General features: G+C 43.0%; 1 protein-coding gene across 4 annotated transcripts in view; it reads left to right on the top strand.

Annotated features, from left to right (window-relative positions):
* Positions 1-6,287: 6,287 nt before the first annotated feature.
* Positions 6,288-24,153, top strand: part of FMNL2 (formin like 2) — a 302,656-nt gene continuing 284,790 nt past the window's right edge. For all 4 annotated transcript variants that reach the window (XM_032410419.1, XM_032410429.1, XM_032410439.1 and 1 more), the window contains exon 1: positions 6,288-6,861. In XM_032410419.1, coding sequence (XP_032266310.1) covers positions 6,745-6,861 — 117 coding nt within the window. In that variant the 5' untranslated portion in view covers positions 6,288-6,744. The remainder of the gene's footprint in view (positions 6,862-24,153) is intronic.

Below are 24,153 nucleotides of genomic sequence, written 5' to 3'. Positions count from 1 at the left end.
TTTTTCTGTTTTAGTCTGTTAGTATGTTGAATACATTGATTTTCAAATACTAAAACAGTCTAGCATTCCTGGGATAAACCCCACTTGGTCATGATGCATTACTCAAATTTTGTTCAGAATGTTTACAGCTATGTTCATGAGGAATGTTGGCTATAGTTTTCTTTCTTATAATGTCTTTGACCGGTTTTGGGATCAGGGGAATGTTGACCTTCAGAATGAGTTGGGAAATATTCACTCATTTTTAATTTTTTGGAATAGTTTAGGTAGAATTGGTATTCTCTCTACCTTAAGTAATTGGGGAAGTTTCTTTTCTTTCTTTCGTTTTCTTTTTTCTTTTTTTTTTTTAAGATTTTATTTATTTGACAGAGAGAGCACAAGCAGGGGGAGCTGGAGGCAGTGGGAGAAACAAACTCCCTGCTGAGCAAGGAGCTCGATGTGGGACTTGATCCCAGGACCCTGGGATCATGACCTGAGCCGAAGGCAGACGCTAAACCCCCTGAGCCACCCAGGCACCCCAACTGGGGAAGTTTCTAGTGAAGCTATCTGGGCCTCTAGTTTTCTTTGTGGAAAGATTTTAAATACAAATTCATAGATATGACTGTGCTGGTTATTTATTTCATCTTGAATCAGTTTTGGTACTTTGTGTCTTTCAAGGAATGAATATGTCCATTTCATGTACATGATTGAATTTATTGACATAAAGTTGTTCAAAACATTCTCTGATTATCCTTTTTAGTATGTGTAAAATGTATAATGATGTCTCTTCTGTCATTTGTGATATTGGTTATTTGTGTCTTTCCTTTTTTCCTGATGAATCTGACTAGAAGTTTGTCAATTTAATTGACCTTCTCAAGAACTAGCTTTTAGTTTCATCAATTTTCCTGTTTTCATTTTACTGACTTTTGCTCTTGTCTTTATTGTTCCTTTCTTCCTCTTTGTTTGGTTTTCACTTGCTTCTTTTTTTCTAGTTTCTTTTTTTTTTTTTCCAAAGTGATCTGAAGTTTTTTTTTAAATTTATTTATTCATGAGAGACAGAGAGAGAGAGAGAGAGAGAGAGAGAGAGAGAGGCAGAGGGAGAAGCAGGCTCCCAAGGAGCAGGGAGCCGGATGCGGGACTCGATCCCAGGATTCTGGGATCATGAGCTGAGCCGAAGGCAGACGCTTAACCATCTGAGCCACCCAGGCGCCCTTTTTTCTAGTTTCTTAAGGTGGAAACTAAAGACACTAATTTGAGCCCTTATTCTTTTCTAATAGAGGCACTTGCTGGTCTAAATTTCTAAGTACTGTTTTAGTGGCATCCACAAAATTTTAATATATAGTGTTTTCTCTTTTATTCAGTTCAGAATATGTTATAATTTTCCCTTTTATCTTTTAATTGATCCATGGTTTTTCAGAAGTTTACCTTTTTTTCTAAATATTTGAGGATTTTTCAGATATTTTTGTGTTCTTAACTTCTAATTTAATTTCATTGTGGCAAGGAGATAAAATTTGTAATATTGGAATCTTTTAATATTTATTGACCATTTATTGAGAATTTCTATAGTCCAGAATTGGTCCATCTGGTAAATATGCCTTGTGCATTTGAAAAGTTATGTATTGTGTTGTTGAGTGAGGTAGTTTATAAATATCAATTAGATCAAATTGTTGATAGTATTTTTAAAGTTTTCTATACCCTTACCGATTTTCTATTTGTTTTAACAAATATTAAGAGAGGAGTGTTTAACTATAACTGTAATTGTGGATTTGTGTATTTCTCCTTGACGTTCATGTATTTTGAAGCACTCTTATTGGGTGTCATGTTCTCTTGATGAGTTCAGTCATTTATTATTATAAAATGACCAGCCTTGAGTTTTTTCCTCACCACTTACTAATCAGTACTCAACTGAATACTGAATGGGAACCTCTTCAGGCATCTGAAGTTCTTACAGCTCTTTTTTCCCCAGTATTCTGTGCTGAGAACTCTGGCCTGTTTGGCTTCACTGGACTCTCGCCTCTGCCTTCTTAAGTCAGGGACACCAGTAGGCCCAGTCGAGGTTCCTTCTCTGTGCACGGCGGTCTAGAAACTTTCTCCAGGCAGTAAGCTGGGGTGATAGTAGTGGTCAGTTAATTTATTCCTTATCTCTCAGGGATCATTGTTTTTCACTGCCTCCCAAGAGGATAGGGTTGGGCCCAATCTTCTCTGTAAAACTCCTGAAACAAATCTGTTATGGAGGCATAAGATAGTTACAGACCAAGATCATCTCTGAAGCCTCCCCAAACACTCTGTCCTTCTTTTGACATCACATAACTCTTGAGGGACATTCTTTAATATATTTTGTCCAGTATGTTATTACTTTCAAATTCAGTCTGGTCCCTATTACTCTATCTCGATCAGAAGCAGAAATCTGGGGCACCTGGGTGGCTCAGTCAGTTAAGCGGCTGCCTTCAGCTCAGGTCATGGTCCCAGGGTCCTGGGATCGAGCCCCGCATCAGGCTCCTTGCTCCGCAGGAAGCCTGCTTCTCCCTCTCCTACTCCCCCTGCTTGTGTTCCCTCTCTTGCTGTCTCTCTCTCTGTCAGATAAATAAATAAAATATTAAAAAAAAAAAAAAAAAGAAGCAGAAATCTCATTATGCTTCTACCTCTGAATGATAGTTTTAGAGAACTTTTTTTTTTTTTTTTAATGCAGTGAAGGATACTGGTTTGGGAATCAAAATACCTAAGCTGTAACTTTATCACTTGTTGTATAAACTAGAGAAAAATCACTCTGTTGAGGTCTAAATTCCTTGTTGTTGTATTGACAGGATGAAATAAGATAAAGCAAGTAAAAGTATTTTGTAAAATATGAAGGCAAATGTAAAGTATTATTCGAAGATATGAAATATGTGGGGGAGGGGTTAGAAGATGTTTCTGTCTACCCATTTCTTACCCATGTCTATCCCCTTTACCTTTTATCCGAATCTTGATTCTATCCAGGTGAGGAAATGTGTCCAGCCCCAGGTTTTATCTCACTCCCCCAGTTATTTCTGTAACGGGGGATGGCTGTGTCATTCAGTTCTAGAAAATGAAGAATAATGGACAATAGTCTGCTAATGGTACTTCTGGACAAACTTTTGATTTTCTGACAAGAGAAACAGACTTAACTGAAATTGGCTCTTCCCCATTATTTGCCCCAACACATACTTGATTCATGACACTCTAGTAGCTATTTTGTAAGTATGTGGAAAGACCAACCCATCACATAGATACTGGTCCTAGCCGTACGAAGTTGCTGAACCAACACTAGCATCCACCTTTCTCCAGATTTTTTGTTTAATGAGAAAATATATTATTGAAGCCATTATTACTTGCGTTTAGAAATTGAATAAACTATGTTTAAACTTTGTTTAAAATCAATAGCAGTAACTGGCTCACAGTAAGTGCTCAATAAATATTTAAAAAATAAATATGGTTAGACATATGAATCTTTCAGGACTCTTGTAGATGTAACTTGACATAAAGCAATCCCTCTAAAATCTCAGATACTACAAGTTCCCAGTTTGATTCAGGGCTATATATGGCTTTGCTCATCATAGGGTGCTTATCTCATTTCTTATAATTATACACACAAAGAGAATCTTCCCTGGGGTTGCACAAGTGCTTTTTTTTTTTTTTTTAAGATTTTATTTATTTATTTGAGAGAGAGAGAGACTGAGAGAGAGAGCACATGAGAGGGGGGAGGGTCGGGAGGGTCAGAGGGAGAAGCAGACTCCCTGCCGAGCAGGGAGCCCGATGGGGGACTCTATCCAGGGACTCCAGGATCATGACCTGAGCCGAAGGCAGTCGCTTAACCAACTGAGCCACCCAGGCGCCCCACACAAGTGCTTTTTTAAGAAGCTAAGTGAACTTAGCTATAGAGCACTTCCTTACCTTTCAAACTTAAGGAGATACCAATGAAACTCAGCTGACGGTGTTAGGAGTATTTGTTTTGAATGATGGAAGAGCTTTTGGAAAGCAATTGCACTGTTATGGGGGAATTCCTATCAAGCCATCCTTGGCATAACTTGCAAATGCCTAGTACACAGAATATAAAGGTCTATCATTTCAGTTTGCATGGAAGGTGAATGGATTGTTTTAACAGTTTATTTTTTTGCCAATTTTTTGCAGCATCAGCTATAATAAGTCATATGTATGAGTAATTAGAAAATGAAATTCATATTTAAAAGTGATCACCTGATTTTGATTTTATGGGGAGGATATGAGTGTTACGATTAAAGTAATGTCTTCTTCCTCCCTCTCCACGCCATACCCCAAATATTTTCTTGAGATTTTTGATAGAAATTCTTACAGAAGTCCTGTAATATAATGGAGTGTTTTGCTTATTTTTGTACTAAATACCCCCATAAATAATAACCAAATATCAAAGATTGCAAACCTTGAAATGGCTGAGTTCTTTTGGTTCATGGATTTGCACACTATGTCCTTGGCTCTTCTCAAAGTGTGAGATTATGAGAGAGACTAGATGTGATAAAACTTAAGGGGAGAAAAAGGTCCTGGTTACTGGCAGAAATATGGCCAGAGGGAACCATAAATGTAATAAAAAGGATTTCTCGACGGCAGAAAAGAATTCTAGCTTTTCCATCCAGATGGGCAACCCCCTGGGTGGGCTGATTTTGTGTCAATCAGACCCAAAGTATATGTCTAGAGATTGGAAGAAAACAAATACATTTGTGGGTCAGAAATGTCTCACTTGGTTTGAATTAACTGCTTTTCTTTCTCACTCATTTTCACTAGTTGGGGTGTGTGTATGTATCTATATCTCTGTTTTTCTTTCTTTGATGGGTAACACACTGTTAACTTTGATACAGTGTAGTTTTGGAATACAGATTGCATTTATTCAGACTTTTAATTTGAATTTATTTATACTCCCCCCCAAAAAAAAAAAGACCAGAAGTGCTTTATTTAATAGATGATACCGACACGATGTATCTGTGTGTGTATTTGCTCCATAGGCTTTTGGTAAAACTCACTTGTCAATTCAACAAGTAGTCATTTAACATCTACTATGCTCAAGGCATCTTGGGACTTATAGAGCTGAATGAAATGTGGCCCTTGATGTTTAGTCTTGTTGTGTTACCTTCTCCAGAAGCAGTTGCTTTTTAACAAGAGAGTAACAGCCCTGGTTGCATATCAGAATAACCTGGGGAGCTTGTTAAAAATACACCTGCCCATGCTCCAACTCTTGGCTCAGGGAAATTCTGATAATAGGCAGGGCCCAGGGTGTGTGGAGTTTTAACAACAAGCTCCCAAGTGAATCTGATACGCAAACCAGGATTAAAGAAATGCTCTAAGCTAAGAAAGGGTGACTTGTGAGTTCTGTCACAAGTCAACCAGGTGGATGCCCTTGAAATCTACAACATGAGCACCTGGCTAAAGTTGTTTATAAGGTTGTTTGTATTTCCACTGTTTTAAAATGGGTAGTAATAGTCTGGAAAGGATCCCAGAGATAAGGTTGGGCCCAATCTTCTTTGTAAAACACCTGAGACTGTTATGGAGGAATAAGATAGCTATAGCCGAAGATCATCTTCAAAGCCTTTCCAAACACCCTGTTCTTCTTTCTATGTCACATGAAATATGCTTATTTGTGTAAATTTTCTCCTTCACTAGATTGTGAAGTATTCCAGAGCAGGAGCAATCCTCTTTTCCTCCCACTAAGGAACCCAGTAACCCATACATAATAGCTATCGACAGGTGTTTGTTTTGAATTGAATCCTCCTTCAACTCCTGGGTCTGACCATATATGCATATATCCATAGCGCATATTTAAAAAAATCCATGAAAGTGTATATTTGTTTATAAAACATTTCAATCACACAAAAGAATACGTTACATAAGGAAGAAAGAATAATGAAACAAGCACCCATGGACCCATTTCCCAGTTCATGAAATAGGACGTTGCCAATGCCTTTCAGGTCACCTGTTAAACTAGAGCGTTTTGAACGGTAACCAGCTTCTGAAATTTAAATCAGAATGCTGGTATTCAATCACCGATTGATTGGATCATTCATTTGTCAAGTGTGCCTAATTAAGTGTCAGAACCGACGTAGACGAGGTAGTGATTTCTACTGTTGGAGTGAGGGAGTTCTAAAGGGTCATAAACCATAGCCAGAAGCGTACAGATTGCCTCCGAAGCAAGCGGTCTTGACCCAGCTCTGTCCTCCAGAGCGGGCGTGCGGACACTTTGGACAGAAACTACGCGTCCCGGCAGTCCACGGGGCAAGTGGGCGGAGCCGGGGCGGGGGCGGAGGCGGGGGCCGGGCGAGGGGGGCATTGTGTCGGGAGCGCGGAGCTGCATTTGTCTGCTCGAGGTGCTCGCCGAACGAGCGTTGTGTTCGCCGGCCGTGGGGCTGTAAGTGTCAGCGGCGGCCGCGGCCCGGCGGAAGACCGAGTTCGGAAAACCACGCGCCCGCTGGCCACGATCGCTGGCAGAGGGCGGCGTGCCAGTGGAGCAACATGCAGATAGGCGCCCAGCGCCCTGACGACCCCTCCCAAGGAAAAGAGGCCGGGACGGCGCTGGGGCGGCGGAGAGCATGAGGGAGGCCGGGGGGCGGCTCGGCGAGGAGCGCTGCTAGGGAGCGGTGCGCGCTGCACACTCGCCGAGGCGCAGCGGAGGGCCGGGAGCCGGGCAGGTCGCGCCAGCGGGCGGGAGCCGGCCGCCGGGAGCTGTTCTGATTTCCGACGCGAACGCGAGGGGCCCGGAGCAGCCCCCGGCCCCGGCGTGCAGCCAACATGGGCAACGCGGGGAGCATGGATTCGCAGCAGACCGATTTCAGGGCGCACAACGTGCCTTTGAAGCTGCCGATGCCCGAGCCAGGTGAACTGGAGGAGCGATTTGCCATCGTGCTGGTGAGTGCGCAGCGGGGGCCCCGGGGCTCCGGGCGGGGAGACGCAGCTGACCCCCGCCCCCTCCTCTTCTCCCCGCGCCGGGAGCGAGCCTCCTGTCCCAAGGGGGAGGCGCCCACCTTCCCCTTTGTGGCCTCGGCAGCCTCAGTCTTCTCCGTTGCCCTCTAGCCCCCGCGCTCAGCCCTCTTGGGGGTCCCGGGATGGGGCCGGGGGCTCGGGGCGGGCTGCCTGGCCAGCCCAGAGCCCATTGTCTGGCGGGAGAAGCACCTCGCAGCGCGTGTGCCCGGGAGGTGCGGCGTGGGCGTGAAGGGAAGGTGGCGCGGGCCCGGGAGAAGGGGGCGGCGAGCCGCTAAGGCTTTTTGTTTAGAAAAACAAAAACCAAAAACCCCGCAAATCCCGAGTCCCTGCGGACCATCCGGCGCGCGGGGTCCCGGGCAGATGGGTGCATGTGGCTGGCAGCGGGCGGGGAGCGAAGGCGAACTTGGAGGCGGACGTAGCGGCTTGGCGGAGGGGAGCTCGCCCGAAAGGGGGAGATAAGGAAAGCCGCGGCAGTGCGGCGCCCCGGTCCCTAAGCTGGGAGGGGGGCATCTGAAACCCAGGCGGGAGAGAAGCTTTGCCTCAGCTCGTTCCTTTCGGTCTTAAATCTTAAACCACAAGAATGTGCAGTTTTGCGGGGACGTGTTTCGAGCTGTTCTGACATCGGGGGCGACCCCTTCCCTCCTCCAGCACACACAGCCAAGTCCCCGGCTCCCTCCCGAAATCGTTTAGCTTTTTAGCTTCTCAAATCCAAGACACTCAAGATTCCCTTCTTTCTCCCTTTTCCTGCTGGGACTAAGTTTCTGAGCCCCTCCCAATTAGAGCTTGACAGTGCTGTGAGCTCAAGAGGGTGTGGCGGCCTCCCCCTCGACCCAGCCAGAGTCTGTCTGTACTGCAGCTGGTCCCCAGACTTCCGATTTTTAGTGACCCAGCCTCCTTCAAGGGATGTTGGGAGGGAAACTGGCAAATCCGATGCGTTCCTATTCCTTACACTTGTCCATCTACCTTGTCCTAGCTAGTTATCTCTGAACTCTACGCGGTTAGGCAGTAAGAGAAACTTGTGCTCTAGGCAGCCAGTTTTGTGTCTGCTGCGGATTTTTGTTGTTTAACCTCCCAACTTTGGGAACGGACCTGAGTCTGAAGACTGGGACATTTAAATTGCACTTCTCAGGCCTTGAAAAAGGGCTGGTTTGAGAGGGGGCGTAGTGTCCTGGATGGCAGGTTAGCTTTGTGCTCTTAGGGAGAACAGAGGCTACAAGCTTTTTTCACCCCCTCCCCAAGGTCTGGTGTGGCTGTGGGGAGATAGAGGAGGCTGCCTGTCTTGCTTTGCAAGATCTCCCACAGCTGCTCCCACTGTTGTGCAAAATGGGACACACTGAAATGAAACGCATCAGCTTAATTCTTTCTCAAGGCAGCCTGGGTGCATACTTGACCTGTCTTCCCAGAGACAAACGTTGTTATTCAAAATCCTCTTCCTTCCAGACACATGGTTCTTACCTCCTAGCTCTGCCTTTTCTGTCTTTTCATCCTGTGGTGTTGTGTGTGTTTGTGTATGTGTGTACGTGTGTACTTGAAATGGAAGGGCCAGTGACACAGGAAAACCAGATAACAATAATGCAATTAAGTTCTGCTAGATTGGGATAGTGTGTTTTGCATGAGCTTTTAGTTACTCTGCTGATTAATAACACATGATCTGAATTAATCTTTAGAAAAATGTTTCATCATTACCATGGTGGATTTGTGTTACTATTAAGTCTAGCAGTCACAAATTTAGTATGTAGACATTTATGATTCTACATCACAAGCTCCTTGGGGCAGTGGTTGGTTGTTGCGGTTACTTCTCTACTGTGTGTCACACACAATTACTGGATGTGGTACTTTTCTTGTTTAGAATACTCTGAGCCTCTCAAAATAAACAAAACAAGAACAAAAAATATCAGGGTGAACTTTTTTGAATAGAAGCAAAGCTTTTGGGAAAGTCTCAGCTTGGGGTCCCTCTTGTTAGTGATGCACTTGGACATTGATGTGGTGTTTACTGTAACTCTCCCTAGTCAGCTCCAGCTGCTCTTTGGAAACCTACAAGGGGAGTTAAAAGGAGTCCTCTTTATGGGCTGATAGAAGCCCAGAGGGAAGGTGATTCCTCTTAAGGTCAGTTTTTTTTTTCTTTTTCTTTTTCCTGGAGTTGTACACGTGATGCTCTCAACTTCGCTTTTCTTCATGAATTGCTTAAGAAATCAACTCAAACCATTTAAATCTAGAGATCAAGCTAGAAGGACAAATTTTAGGTGGCAAGTTTTTAAGTATATATGTAGAGAAATTCTTTACCCGGGGGCAAAGGAAATCATGTTGGCATTGTTGATGCTGGCTTTATTTTCAGATATGATAAAGATCATATATATCTGTTTTGGGAGGAAAACAAGATAGTAATACTGTACAGGAAAGTACAGGCACCTCATTGTAAGTATGGCTTACATCAATAATTAATAAGACATTTCAGGCATGGAAAACAATTCCATCCTCAAGCTCTAGAATATTTAGAGCATTGGGGAAGAGTAAATAAACATTAAAATGACAGAAGTCCATCTATTTCTGGAAAATCTCCAGACCAGACCTTCTCAGTGACTGTCCACCTACCCCTTCATCAATCTAAATGAATTAAATGATATAAATCTAAAAAATTAATTGGTGTGAATGGAAAGGAGAGAGTAAAAGATTGCAGAATTAAGATCAATGGAAGGGTAAACTTTAAAAGTAGTGATTTTTTTAATAGGAAAATTTTTTTTTAAGTAGATTTAAATTATTGAAGTTCTGCGATGAAAGGCTAGTGCAAATTGGTTCCAAATCTTAGGAGCTTAATCTTCCTAAGGAGAGCCTCCCTCTTCTTAAACTTGTCTTCAGTATTGTTAAAATAGTTATAAAACATATGTATGGGAAAACACTACTGACTCCTTGTATACATTTAACTATTTGCGTCCTTGTACCTACCTTTCAGCTGTAAGGTGATAACGCCTTTGTGCACACGTGTGTGATGTTTTTGTTACACTGTTTGATGGAAGTATTTCATAAATTATAAATTCACTCATCTAGTTTTATTCCTTTAGGGTGTATACATGTCACATATTTTACAGGTAATATTGGCGTGTACATATTTTTCGGGGGGTCCTACACATCTATCATTATCTATGTGGCTCTTTGTTGTATTAAACATTGCCTAAACGTTGGGAATACACATAACGCGTGCACACACACACTCCTGTGTCCTTTATTTTCAAAGATGATGCTATGAAGTTTATTTTGGGGTGGGGTGAACCGCTGATGGTCTGTGCCCAATAATACCTCTTTCTACATTAGACCTTCCATACCATTCACTAATTTTTGGCTTGAAATCATTATCTACAACAAAAACGTTAAGTCCCCCAATGCCTTTGTCAAGGAGCTGTCCTAAGGATTCTTTCTGTAAATGTCAGAGGAAAGGATAATTTTAAATCCTCTGTCTTAGCTGGTATATCTGTGTGACACCAGATGTGCTGCCCTGCAAACTGATTTAGGACCTCTTAAAAAGTGATGGTTTCGGGCAGTATTATCGTATGTTTGGTACTGGGAACTACTTTGGTGTGTGATTAATTTGAGTCCATTCCTTTCCAGGTTTTTTTTTTTTTTTTTTTTTTTTTCCCCCTCCTTGCCCTGAGGTTGAATGTAGTTCTTCTGCTTTAGGAAGAAGTGGAAACATTTTGAGTATCTACTCTCAGTACACCCTATGCTTACATATTCATTTAATCCTCACATTAATTCTAGGAAATAGAATTACCTAAGTTGCCTAAAGTCATGCAGTTATTGAATAATTGATCTAGGATTTTTACCCACAGTTGTATCTCTAAGCCCCCCCCAACCCCCCCACCCCGGCCCCTCACCCTATATTCTATTATACTTCTGGGGCCCTTGACCTAGGAAGGAAAAAAAGTACTTGGAGCTAGCAGTAAAACTGTTTAAAAAAAAAATCTCTAAATCTAATAAATGCCAGTTTCAAACTGTATAAAATTGGCAAAAATGTCTTAGAAATGACTGCTGTGAGGTGCGCTTGATGTTTCACATTCAAGGTCAGACATTTTGGCATCTTCACTATGCTGTTTCATTTTTCAGGCATGGCGTTAAATAGTGATTTGGTCCAAGTGTGCTCTTCAGTTTTTTCTATCAAGGTAGGCTTGAACTACCTTGGTTGGGAATTTAGGATTTCCAAATCATGGGAAAGAAACAAACAGTCTGTCAGTACAATGCATATACCCCCAAATGTAATTACTTGTGAAAGGACAAGGGAAGTCAAGTTTTAGCATTTATTTCCCTCTGCAAGGTGTTGTTCCCTTTTAACTACTTCCAAGGAGAACTCTTGCCATGAAGTCTGCTGAGCAGATGGGTGGGTGAGAGTGTAGTTAGGTCATCGTCAGATGCTTGCTGATTTTTCTCACATCCTTTCTCCTGTTAGGGAAAGGAGGTAGAGAAGGGGAAGGGGGTGGAGTGTTGTAACTTTGAGCCATTACAATCTTATCCTAGGTACTAAACCTCCGAGCTGCTTTATTTCACCAAACTTGGGAATATAGGCTTATTATTGGGGTGCATTTCACCCCCCAATGATGCCAATATATTTGGATATCTAGTATAGAAGTTGATCAAAGGCTGTTATCTAAATATAAGTATTTGGCTACCATGAGAGACTGGCAGAAACACAAATGGATGACCTTTGGGAAGAAAAGGTATGCATGCCCTTACATCCTTAGGTGATAAGAATTACTTTTGCTTGTGGCCTCTCACTTAGCAAATAGCATTGGCCTGGGAGGCAGGAGACCTAGTTTCTAAGAATCATACCTGCTGCACCAGGTTGAGCGAGTTAAATTCTCTCCTGTGGTCCTTGATTTTCTTCCTCTGTAAGTTGGAATACAATTTGACACAACTGTTAAGATAGCAAAGAATTTTTTTTTTTTAGATCCTAGCACTTGAAACTGTAAAACTTCCAGAACATACCATACTGTGATCCATTAGCTGACTTTGCATTTTGAAGAGCTTTGTGCAGAAAAGTGTGTAGTTGTATTCTGTGTGGTCTAGAGAGTAGAATTTCCAGGGTAAATGACGGAAAGTCACATAAGTTTAAGGAAAAGTATTTTTAACCTTTAGAGTTGTCAAAGAAGTGAAGAGTGAGCTCTTCATTAGAATTGCTCACACAGAAGCTGTAGAAGGAATGCTGGTGATTGGAAGTTATTTGCAAACCCAAGACGTGGCTAGTACATTATTGGCCTGAATTGCCCTCCTTGAGGTGAGCCTGCCACCTGCAGGTTTTAGACCTAGAATCCTAGTACCTGAGAGTGGGGAAGGATTCCACTTGTAGTTTCCTCCTGCGCTCGAGAAGAAAATAAGTGTAGGTTCATGTTTTTCTGGAAATTTATTTGGCTTTATAAAAACTGTTGCTTGAGGGGCTTGGTCTTAAAGAAACGTGCTCTTCCCCCCCCCCCCCCCCCGCCCTTAGTGCTTGGGGCAAAAGGGCAAGGTGCAATGGGCTTCCTTATGTTTAAGCAAGTAATAGGTGGTATGAAAGTGGCTGACAGAAGAAGCACTGATTCCGGATGGTCGTCTCTACTTTGCAAGAGGGTGCTGGTAGCTGGAAGCCTCTTAGGAACAAAGCAGTGAATCCTTAGACAAGAACAGACTGAATTGCTTAGGAGGGAGGGTGAGTTACAAGCTGGCTCTTCTACTCTAAAATGGGGCATGTTTCTTCCCTTCCCCTATCCCAAGGAGTGTGTCCCCAGGCTTTGGGGTCATGGTTTCTGTAGAGGGGCTTCATGCACCTTGTTAGCTCTCATCTGCTTGAATCCTGCGGGCAGCGACGACTCATCTCTCATCTTTCCTTTAAGATCGTGTCTGCTCACACTGCGGGTGATCTTCTTCCCAGATGCTCTGTCCTCTTTTCCAGAAGTCTCTCTTTCAGCATAACACTGAGGAGTATGCAGTTTCTATTGGATATAATTTGGAAGCAACGTCTAGGGACGAGGGTAGGCCCGAGAGCTGTGATTCAGCTGAAGTCCACAGATGTGGGCCAGAATGGCTGGGAATCCCTGCTTGAGGTAGAATGGTATTTGTTGTCAACAGTAGAAGTGTACTTTCTGCTCTCGGTCTTAAAAAAACAAACTGACAAAAAACACGAAACAAAGGTCCCCTGACCAGTGCAGAGCTTACAGGTAGTCACCTCATCACAAACTTTGTGTAGTTTCTAGGACACACTAGAGGTGTTCCTCTGGTCACATTTTTGGTGTTCTTGGGCAGCTTGTAACTGCCTTCTGGGACTTTGAATTCACACAGAACCTTAGTCCACTTTGTTCTTTGATGAAGAGTTGCTGTTTGTAAGCCCCTCTATCCATTGCCACAGAAGCTGACATTTTGAGGTTTTTAAACCCTGCTGTCTATCGCCAGAGGAATCTCTCGACTGATTTCTGTGTGGTAGATGGTACGCGTGCCTGGCTTATACTAAAAACTTGTTGGCTTTGGGAAAGGTGTCAGGTTGTTGACATTTTTGGCTCTGTGCCTGGTGTTGGGCCCTATGGTGTGACTGGTACCTGAAGGGCCTGCCTCGAATTGAGGATTTGCTCATGAACCTGACTTCTTTTCCTTGTTTTTCTTTCTTTCTCTTCTTTCTTTCCCCATGGAAGCTTGGCTGAACACTTCATTTAAGGCAGGATTGTAAAGGGATTGACAAGCTGAAATAGTAGTCCTCAAACCTGGCTGCTATCAGTCTCACCTGGGAGCCTCAAAATATAGATGCCTGGGTTGGTAAACATGGTTATACTAAGAAAAGAATTGTTTAAAAGGTACCAAAAATTGTGGGGAAATTAGTCAAAGTGGAGAAGGGGTAAACAAACTCTTAAAGATGTTTGATGCAACCAAATCACCGAGATGAGAAATACAGAAGGAATGGATCAAAGCCTGTTGAATGTTAGACTTCTTAACTAAGAAATGATCATCAAATAATCATGATGAAAATCTGCAGAAAAAGTTCTACGTATAGCTCAGGAGTGAACAGTGACCCTGAGGTGTACTTCTGGAGTAGAAAAATCAATAAATCACTTGTATTTTTGCTTAGGTCTATATTCTCAAGCCTAATTGTTTGTTGGTTCAATGCAGGCCTTTTGCTTTGATCTCTGGTTTTACCACTTACAAAGACTTGATGAGCTTGGCTTCCTGGAGTGAAATTCAAATACACTTGTGAAATGTAAACAACATTCATTTATTAAGAATCCTATAATCAGGGCAAATTGGCATGCTTATATAAGCAATTAGCTTTGAGAATAGAAAGATAAATAGGATGGTAGGTCAAGAATGAGCTGATTGTTCTCAATGCAAGAGTCTAGTTATTCCTTTAGCAGTTATAAGCACATAGACATTCCTTTTATTCATAATCTTTAGCATTTGTGGTTTGGGATTTGAGGACAGTGTATGTGGTTTTTTGAATTGAGAGGATAGGAGCAATTATTGTCTCATTTTCATCTAGAAATACAAATAAATCTTTCAAGGAAATGTAGGTAGTTGAGTTTATGACCAGATAAAACTTTATAGTAATTGGGAACAGGGCAAGAGAAGGTTTGGATTTAGATAGGAATAGTAAGGAATATTAATGGAGTTTTGTTTTTATTTTGGTGGGGAAGGTAAAGAAGACTGCTTCACAGTGGGAGAAATATTGAAAATAAGCTCATCTACCTTTAGGGAATTTTTTTTTTTTTAAATGTCGAAGGAAGCAGTAAGAAAACTAATAGAAGTTGATAGAACACCATTAGTTTTGTTTCATGGCAACATTGCTCAGTGAGGTCCGTACTGCCCCATGTCGTCTTTGGGAAAGCTGGGGAGCCCCCATGCAAAGGCGATGAATCGGGTGAATAGTTCTGTGGGTTAGTCTCACTTCTGGCCCCTTCAGTCCCCAGTATGGTCAGCCTTGGTGGTTCTTCCGAGGAAACTCTCTCTCAGTGACAGTGGGCTGTCTTGAGTAATTGGGATTCATTCTCCCCAAGGACTTCTGCCTGGTGAATGTGGGAGGCCAATTCAGTCCAAATGCCTTGGGACCAGGATGTTACACACTTGGAATTGGGAGTCCCCAGGCCTTAGCACAAAATCATTATTCCCTTGCCGACTAATCGGGCTATCCAGATGCGAACCAGGAGGGACCGGTTCAGGCTGTGTGGCCTTCTGGGTTTGGAACCATTCAGCTCGCCGGGGTGCAGCCTCTCCAAAGGCCCTTCACGTTAGGAGTTTTGAGTCTCATAATCATTGGCTTTTTGGAAAGCATTTGTTTGGTTTAGAAATCTCCAGATCGTCTGTGAATTCACCAGGTCCTAATCCTTGTTTAATGGAGTCCTCCTTTAACACTAGACAGCAATATTTTTGTTATTTCACCAGTAATTATCAGAAATGCCAGAGTTTCCTCTAAGGTTTCTGTGGATAATGGAGAAATTGAAAAACTTCTCTTGGTTGTTCTTGAGGATGATATCTCCTAACCATCCTTAAGAAGATCTTTCTGTTGTAGAATAATATACAAACAGAAATGGGTCCATAACATTAAGCGTACAGCTTGACGGATTTTCACAACCTGAACACACCATTGGAATCCCTGGATCAGGAATCAGAATCTTTCCCTGTTTTTCCTTCATACATGGTTTGGCTTGGCTCCCTGCCACCCTGGCCGCAGTCACTCACCTGAACTTACTTTCCAAGTGGTCAGACTTAACGTGGAAGAAAGTAGACCACAGGATCGTGCCTTGTGGTCTGTCTTTAAGTGACTCTAACCATGAGGTTTGCACTGTTTCCTTTGAGAGAATCCCTCAGTCAAGTAGGAAACATTGACATTGTGGCATCTTCCTGTTGCTTTTAGATTCTTCCTCACTGATAACCCTAATGGGATTTCTTTTGTGTGTGTGTGTGTGTGTAGCATCTCTGTTTTTCATAATACTGAGAAGACATTTTGATTTGTATTCCTAGAGTAAAGCATGAATGGGGAGCGTTTGCAATTTGGGCTTCACTACTTGGAATTCTGCCCTTGCAAATACAAATTATGTTTATTCACTCACAAGCCTAAGTTCTGGCCTTTAGCTTTTGCCATCTATCTTGATAATTCTTTTGAAGTATTAAGAGGTATAAGGTTGTGGATTTCATCCTGTGGCTCAGTTTTCCCATCAAAGCGCTATCATGTTATTCCAGACATCAGTCCAACTCTTTGGCTGTGTTTGTGGTTAGCGTTTCCCCTTCATATTCTTGTAACTTCTGTCTTCCTCCCAGCCTTCTCATCGAAGCTGTCCACAGTCTGGCCAGACCCCTCTCCTCTTCTGGTTCCTTGCTTGATCGCTCTCCACAGAACTTTCCCTCCATTATACCTTGGCTCGCAGTGACTCTCCTGCATGGCAGGGACTCCCTTGGCTCCTCATTTACTGAGATCCTATCCAGCCTTCGAGACTGTTCTGAAATCCACCGCCGCCCCCCCCCCCCCCCCCGCCCCGTGTCCTTGCAGGCCAGCATCAGCTGGGGGGAGGTGGGAAAAACAACTTTTCTCTTTTTGATCTTTTTATTGTAGGAATAGTATGAATTATTTCTCTTACTCATCAGGCCCTTGATTAAATACCACCCTGTATGAGGTGTGACTGTAAAATAAAGGGATGCTTTTATGTGTAGCTTCATAGCCACTCATTACACTCCTAGCCGTTGTTTCTGTTTTATTGGCCAGTTCACAGGGTGCGCTCCTGGAAGACCAGGATCACGTCTTACAGGCCCTGGCGCTTTTCCTTCTCCAGCACAGCGCTTGGCCCAGGGAAGAGTCTCGTCAGACAGTTACTGACTTGATTAGAGAAGGACACGAGACCATGGGGTGTGGGCTGACACAGGACGGGAACTGAGTAGCTGACCACACTGGGCTGACTGTTAATTGCACATAACTTGCCAGCTGTGTGGAAATGACACTTTGTAACAGATTTCTTACTCATTCTGATATTCCCCATATCACTTGTTGGTAGTAGGTGCCCACGAATACTAAGCGTTCAGAGAGAGTGAGTTGGCATCATGCTTCACTTGGCTCCTTCGGGAAAACTGGTGAATTAGGAGAAGAGGGCAGTAAAGTGGCCGAGAAAATCAGTGGTTTTTCACTGTCGCTAAGCCAGATCAGTGTGTCGTGATGTACTATCATCGAGTTCGTAGCTCCATAGTGTAGGGCTTTCTTCAAGTAAGATGTCCCTTACGATGTTTTATTTGGAGTCAGGCAAGTTTAAGTGAGCAGCATTCCTTACTTGAGCATTTTGGTGCTTTGCTCTTTGCAAAGCGCTTTCAAATGATCTTTTGCAATTCTAAGAGTTCTTAATAGAGGCAAATGGGGGCATGAGGGTGTGTGGCTTGAAGTTCTAGAGAAGGTGGTGAGGTTTGTTGTCTTTGGCACCAGAACCCCGGGGGGCATTCTGCTGTAAGATAAGACAGTCCTGTGCTTGCTAGTGCTCTGTCCTGCACCTCCTACCCCTTCTCTCTGACGCGCTCAGCAACCTTCAGAGGGAGATACTATCTTCCTTTCACTGATGAGGCAGTGGGGCTCAGAGTGATAAAGTGGCCTGGACCAAGGGATGGAGGCAGGATTGGAATCCAGGCCCGTCTGGTGAGAGAACCTGCTGCTTTTTACTCTGCTACACAATGTATATTTTCTGCATGAGCTGTAAGATGTCATTAAATGTATGCGCTTTTTTCTTCATTTTTCATATACTCTCTGGACTAAATTCATCAATTCAAACTATTGATGTAATTCGTCTAGGAGTCCAGCATCAATATAGCTGTAGATATACTAAGCTGTAAGGGTTCAGAGGAAAAGTGCCATTTCTATATTTTGAGTATTCAGGAAAAGTTTCCTTGGACAGGAGGTAGAGAGATACCAGCTTGGGTCACACCCACTGCTAGACTATACTTTTTATACATTATGCAGTTTTGCTCACTTGTCACTGCTTAAGAAGTGATTATACTTTAATCAGAGCTCAAGAACATTTAGGGAGCCCTTACTATGTGCCATGCAGTGCTGTAGGATGCAGGGGTGCGTGAGGCTGTCTGGTCCTCTGCCTTCAAGGAGTTTATAATCTAAGAGAGGACCATAGGAGCGCGGGGTGGGCGAACCAAACATGAAAGGGGTCCATAGGGTATACAGATATATAACTGTAGCTGTCTCAATGCTGCAAGGTGTGATGGGACTAAAACAGGATTCTGTGAGGTGGTGCCTTGTCTGTAAGATCTGAGGGATGGGGAGCAGGCAGCAGGCAGCCAGCGTGTGAAGATCAGGTAAGGGCCCTCCAGCAGGAGGAGTAGCCAGGGTTTCATTGGTTTTCCCTTTCTGGCTCAGGATGGGGCTCCAGGGACCTTGGAGCAAACGGAGGGAGCAGCTTGTAGCTGTCTAGTCGGCTTTAGACCTCTGTAGGGAAACCTCCAGGTGAAAGCACAGGAATCTTCTTTCCTTTGTCCTAACGGAGCTGTTTTTGTCAGTGGCTTTGTACAGTTACAACCCTGCCACTTGTTAAATTCAGATGCCTTTTTTTTTTTTTTTTAAGATTTTATTTATTTATTTGACAGAGACACAGTGAGCGAGAGAGGAAACACAAGCAGGGGGAGTGGGAGAGGGAGAAGCAGGCTTCCCGCGGAGCAGGGAGCCCGATGTGGGGCTCAGTCCCAGGACTCAATCCCAGGACTCTGGCATCATGACCTGAGCCAAAGGCAGACGCTTAACGACTGAGCCACCCAGGCACCCCATAGATTCAGATGACTTCTAACAAATGATCATTGCAGTATTGTCACTGTTCTAGACCCGTGGGACATACAGTTTGAGAACGGAGTATTTGATTAGTGTGAACAGAGCCCTTGTAAGTAAAGACCTTCTGAAGGCTGGTACTTGGAGTGGCCCATTTTCTCTGCTTGAAGCCAGACCTGGGTCAGGCAAGGCACAAAGAAATGTGGTTTTTTGTTTTTGTTTTTTGCCTTTTTTTTCCTGTTATTTGCTAGTAGTTTGTTCAGATTTTTTACTACTTTTTCTTGATCTTATTCATTCTTAAATTTTAAGGGCATGTAAGAGGTTTGATTCTGAAGTTAAAAATACGAGGAAAGTTGTGTAGAGCTAAAATTATCCCTAAAATCTCTAAGTTGCTGTGAAGGTGCAGCATGCACAGTGCTGGGTATGCTATCCTAGGAAGCAGTTGTTACACTTGTTCAAGTTGGAGAATCTCTGAGCTTGCCTGAGGGAGAAGCTGCAAAAGAAAAGCGTACATGCAGATGTCTGGACATTCAGGCCATTCTGCCTTTAACTCTTGAACCTCTGGCCATGACTGGAGGATGTGGGGAGAATTCTAACATCTTGCTTGCCCGTGGACTTACCCCGTTCATATCACAGGGAACCTTTAAATCCAATTAGTGATTGTGTTTCTTTCTCATGGGTGTGTGAATCTGTTAGAGTTTTAAGGCATCCCTCAAGGTAAAGGTGAGCTTGGTGCAGGTATAGCAAGGTAGGGCGCCTCTTGTGCATTTCTTTAATCGCTGCAGTAGGCATGCCCCGGAAGAAGGTGGGTGTCACCCCTGCTTCATATGAGAAACTCAGAGGAGTTAAGGGCCTTGCCTGAGGACATAATTTCTAGAAGGCATTGAAGCTGAAAATCAACTTTGTTGACCCTACAGCTGTTCTTAAAATACTGTTTTGAGTCCCAATTATAAACATATGATACAAATATGATAAAGAAATGTAATGGTTCAAAGTAAATTGAAAGCCCTGTGAGGGTAGGTTCAATATCTTTTTAGCCTGTATTAATTTTGTTGGTATCTACCCAGAACCAACAGTAACTATATATATCCTTCAAAAAAAAAATAAAGATAAAATAAGAACCGGATGAATAAGCCACTGTCCACTGTTGAAATAGTAAAGGCCAAGTAAGCTTGCGATCAAATTGGCTTTTTTCTAGTAACAGTTGTCCTCTGAAGGCTTTCTGAAGGCTGTCTTTCAGACAACTGTCTCTGAACCTTTGTTTTTTTTTTTTTTTTTTTTTTTTTTTTTAAATGTTCCTAGTAAAATGGCTGTGTTGTTACAGCTTGATGGCTGTGTAGTGAGCCTTTTGATCAGCACTCAGTGATAACCCAGACTTGGGCTTCCTTGTGTTGGGGACAACCAGTATTATCTTGTGTTAGTTAGTAGGCGTTATGCCAGGGCTTGCTTATTTATTTTTTTTAAGATTTTATTTATTTGACAGAGAGAGAGACAGCAAGAGAGGGAACACAAGCAGGGGGAGCGGGAGAGGGAGAAGCAGGCTTCCCGCGGAGCAGGGAGCCCGATGCGGGGCTGGATCCCAGGACCCTGGGATCATGACCTGAGCCGAAGGCAGTCATTTAACCGACTGAGCCATGCAGGCACCCCGGGGCTGGCTTATTTTTAATACACAAATTTCATATAATCCCGTTCATTCACTAAATAGTTTGTTTGCTCCAAGCCAGAAACTGTGAAGATGCTGGGACACAAAATGAAAAAACATCATTTCTACCTTTGAGGAGTTGACTGCGTAGTTGGGGGAGATAGATGTGGAAATGAAAATAATAGGACCTTTAAAGACATTTATATACATGTGTACTATATATATATATATGATGTGCTATATTAAGGATAAAGTCTTAGAACATTTTAGGTAAGCTGATGAGTCTGGACAAGTTAATGAGTTTGGCTGAAGGTTGTGATTCATGAAGTATAGACAAAATGAATTCTGCTCTGTGCCTGAATGCTTAAAGATTCAGGTGTGCCAGGGACAACATTTCAGGTTGTAGAGGATTCTGCCCCGAAGAGTAGTGGACTGTGAGGCTTACTCCTGTGGGTTGCACACATTGGAAGCGCAGCCGGTTGCTGTACTCACTTTCCTAGTAAGCTTGCAGTCTTAATCTAAAAGCTTACCACAGGAACAGACGGCAATGGATCATTCGGACCCAGAATGGGCATTTAACGAAACTGTTTCTGAATGCTTGTGTCTGAATACAGTCTTTGGAAGGAGACCTGAGTTTGAGTCAGGATTTTCCTGCTTGCTGAATGAGTGCTCTTTCTAAGTCTGTGTAGCCGTGCTTAAGTGCTACCTGTCCGGGTTGTTGCGGATATTAAATGATACTGCTTAGTACAGTCAAGTTGTGACATTCAGGCAAGCACTTCACATAAAGTGGTGGTTCTGATTATTTTGCACCTGTTCTATTTCACGTCATTAAAGCACTGACTTTAGGGGCTATGCTCTGGACTCTAATGGGGCTTTAGTTAAAGCATCATCGAGCTCAAATGGGAACAGCACCCAGAATTGAACTGATGGTGGCTTGTGCTTGCTGCTCTTACCCTAAGATTGTACTTACTGAACTTTTTTTTTTTTAAATGTTTCCAGTGTTCCCTGTCCATTGTATGCACCCTCTAATTGGATATTTTATCCTGATCCCTGGCCTCTGTATATTTTGTGCTATCTAGAAAAAAAAAAAAGTCAGTTGTTAACCTTAAAAATAGAGCAGTCATTTTACCAGCAAAAATGGGTTTATTTGGGAATAGCAGAGAATTACAATTTGGGACATATAAGCTACAGCAAAACCATAGGCAAGTCCAGCAAGCAAAGGAGAGGAACATTATTTTATGGAGAAGGAGGAGGGAATTGGGTGGGGTTGTTTTGAATGTAAGTCCCATTGGAGAAAAGCAGGAGTTGAAGGTGATGATGGTTTCTCATTGGCTGAGTTGTCGAGATAGTTGATTTCTTGGAGGAGATGCAGTGTACATTTTTTCCGGTTGGGTCCTGTAGTTGACTCTTTCCTGTTGACAGTTCTTCTGTTGAGGTCTGTATTTGGCAATCTTCCTGTAATTGATGTGGAATGGTACATCCTGAGAGCTCCCCTTTCTGGCCTCTCGAATCCATCGTCATCAGGTTTCCCTTTATCCGTTCCTACACAGGGCATTGGACTCTTCCATTTAAGAGCCTAATGGAAGCGTTAGTGTTTTCATAATTGGAGCAGACAACCACCATGCAGTGGACAACTGTGACCAGTAAGCAGCTAGTTCACATGAGAAAATACATTCAAGGTCATGACCATCTGGGCCCTGAAGAAATTGCTGTTGAAGTTGTATTTGGCTCCAGCTCCATCCTGGGACGGATGGAGTCATTTGGACTTTATGCTGAATTCCAATAATGGCAAAAAAAAGGATTTGTGTAACTTGTGTATAGATGGCCTTCTGTTTGATCTGATTGAGATAGGAGCATTGTTTAATAAAAGCTTCATCCTTGTTTCAAATTAAGAATACAGTGCCACCTTGTTTGATCTAGGAAGCAAAGTAATAAAGTCATTATAGTTTGCATTCCCCCAATTACCCCCCTTTTTTTTCCTAGAAGGTTCCTCACTTTATTTGGGTTGCATATCCTACACAGTCAATCTTGCTGAATCAGAGCAGAGCTTATGAAACAGGCCAGTCTCAAATCAGATCAATACACTACACCATCTAGAAATGAGAGCCTAAAATTTTTGTTTTTTAAAGATTTTGAGAGCGAGAGAGAGCACGAGCGGGGTGAGGGGCAGAGGGAGAAGCAGACTCCCCGCTGAGCAGGGAGCCCGACTGGAGACTCGATCCCAGGATTCTGAGATCATGACCTGAGTTGAAGGCAGACGCTTAACCGACTGAGCCACCCAGGAGCCCCAAGAGCCTAAATTTTCTAAAGATACTTTGTACCCTTCTTTCTCACTTTCCAGTGAGGAAAATTGTTCCTTTTTCTCTCAGCTGATAAATGTCACTTTTGCCCTAAATTTTAAAGTGGCATTCTACTTTTAAAATTTAGATAAAAGAATATTTGATAAAACTGTCAGACTAGTATGAAATAAAATTCTGTTTTCAGACCCTGAAGGGTCTTTAAATCTCACTGGCTGAGGCTGTGTGCATGTTTTTCTTGGTGCCCCATTTCCATATCAAATAGCTGTAATTTTTGGATTTTAGTAATGAAGGTATGAACTCAATCTGTCAGGCTTCTTGTGCCCTGTATTGTAGCCCTTAGCTTAGAATTGCACGAAAGGAAGTAATAAGCCAACTCTGAGAAGGTCCAGATGAAAAGGATTATAACATGGTACAAAAATATTAGCACGCCCGGCCCAGCCATGTGGCTCATTCCTTTCAGAGTATCCATTTTGACAGCTTTTTTGAATCACGCATCAATCACAGCGTTGGTATTTTTGGCGAGATGGTAGCGCTTTACCCTAATGCTCGTGATCATAACTGCCAAAAATGAACAAAGAAGAGAATTGCAAATGAAACACCACAGCATCACACACACTTAAGTTTTTTCTTGAGCAGAAACAGAATCAGTTCTTTGATGTCCTTTTCATTGCCCCAAGAAAGCCACTGCTTTATTCCGGGGAAAATAAGGCCCTGGCGGGTCATACCCAGCCTTTGGTTATAGGAACTATTTTTTACTTTAGTTTTCACTCAAGAGTTTCGCTCCCCCAACCTTTTCTTGTATCCTAGGAATAATTCTTCTAGGGCTCAAGGTTTTTCCTTCTGATGTCCCAGTGACTAAGCTTGCTTTGGGGTCCTTTCACCCCGCACTGCATGTATTCCTTCTGGGAAGAGAATCCTCTCGCTTCAAAGGAGCAGCAGATGCCCAGGGTGTATCTAGAAATAAAAATTTGACCCTTTGTCTCTGTCCTTTTCATCTCTCTCTCTTGCGGGCATCCTTTCCTTCTGTGCAAACAGACCCTTGTAATAGTTGTAGCCTATCATGCTGTTACATGATTGGCGTCACTGCTCCAAATGCGTGCTGTAATTTCATGGAGAAATCTCCTTTCAGGGGTGCCTGGGTGGCTCAGTCGTTAAGCGTCTGCCTTCGGCTCAGGTCATGATCCCAGGGTCCTGGGATCGAGCCCTGCATCAGGCTCCCTGCTCCGCAGGAGGCGTGCTTCTCCCTCTCCCGCTCCCCCTGCTTGTGTTCTCTCTCACTGTGTCTCTCTCTGTCAAATAAATAAAATCTTAAAAAAACTCCTTTCGTACAACGTAACTGCTGTAAAGTACATGTGTAGCTTGCAGCATATGTTCTTCAGTACTGAGAAGGAGCCTAATGGACATGCTCTTGAAGGAGTAATCCCAACATCACAGAATAGTTGGATAAAAGACCGACAGACCTAAAGAAAATAAAATGTTATAACAGGCCAGGCTCCTCTGTCCTCGTTTCCTTCTTTCCCTCTTAG

Source organism: Phoca vitulina, unplaced genomic scaffold (assembly GCF_004348235.1).
Source record: "Phoca vitulina isolate PV1807 unplaced genomic scaffold, GSC_HSeal_1.0 scaffold1, whole genome shotgun sequence".
Taxonomy (NCBI): Eukaryota; Metazoa; Chordata; class Mammalia; order Carnivora; family Phocidae; genus Phoca; species Phoca vitulina.
Note: the sequence above shows the minus strand (reverse complement) of the source record. Positions and strands in the feature narration are given on the sequence as shown.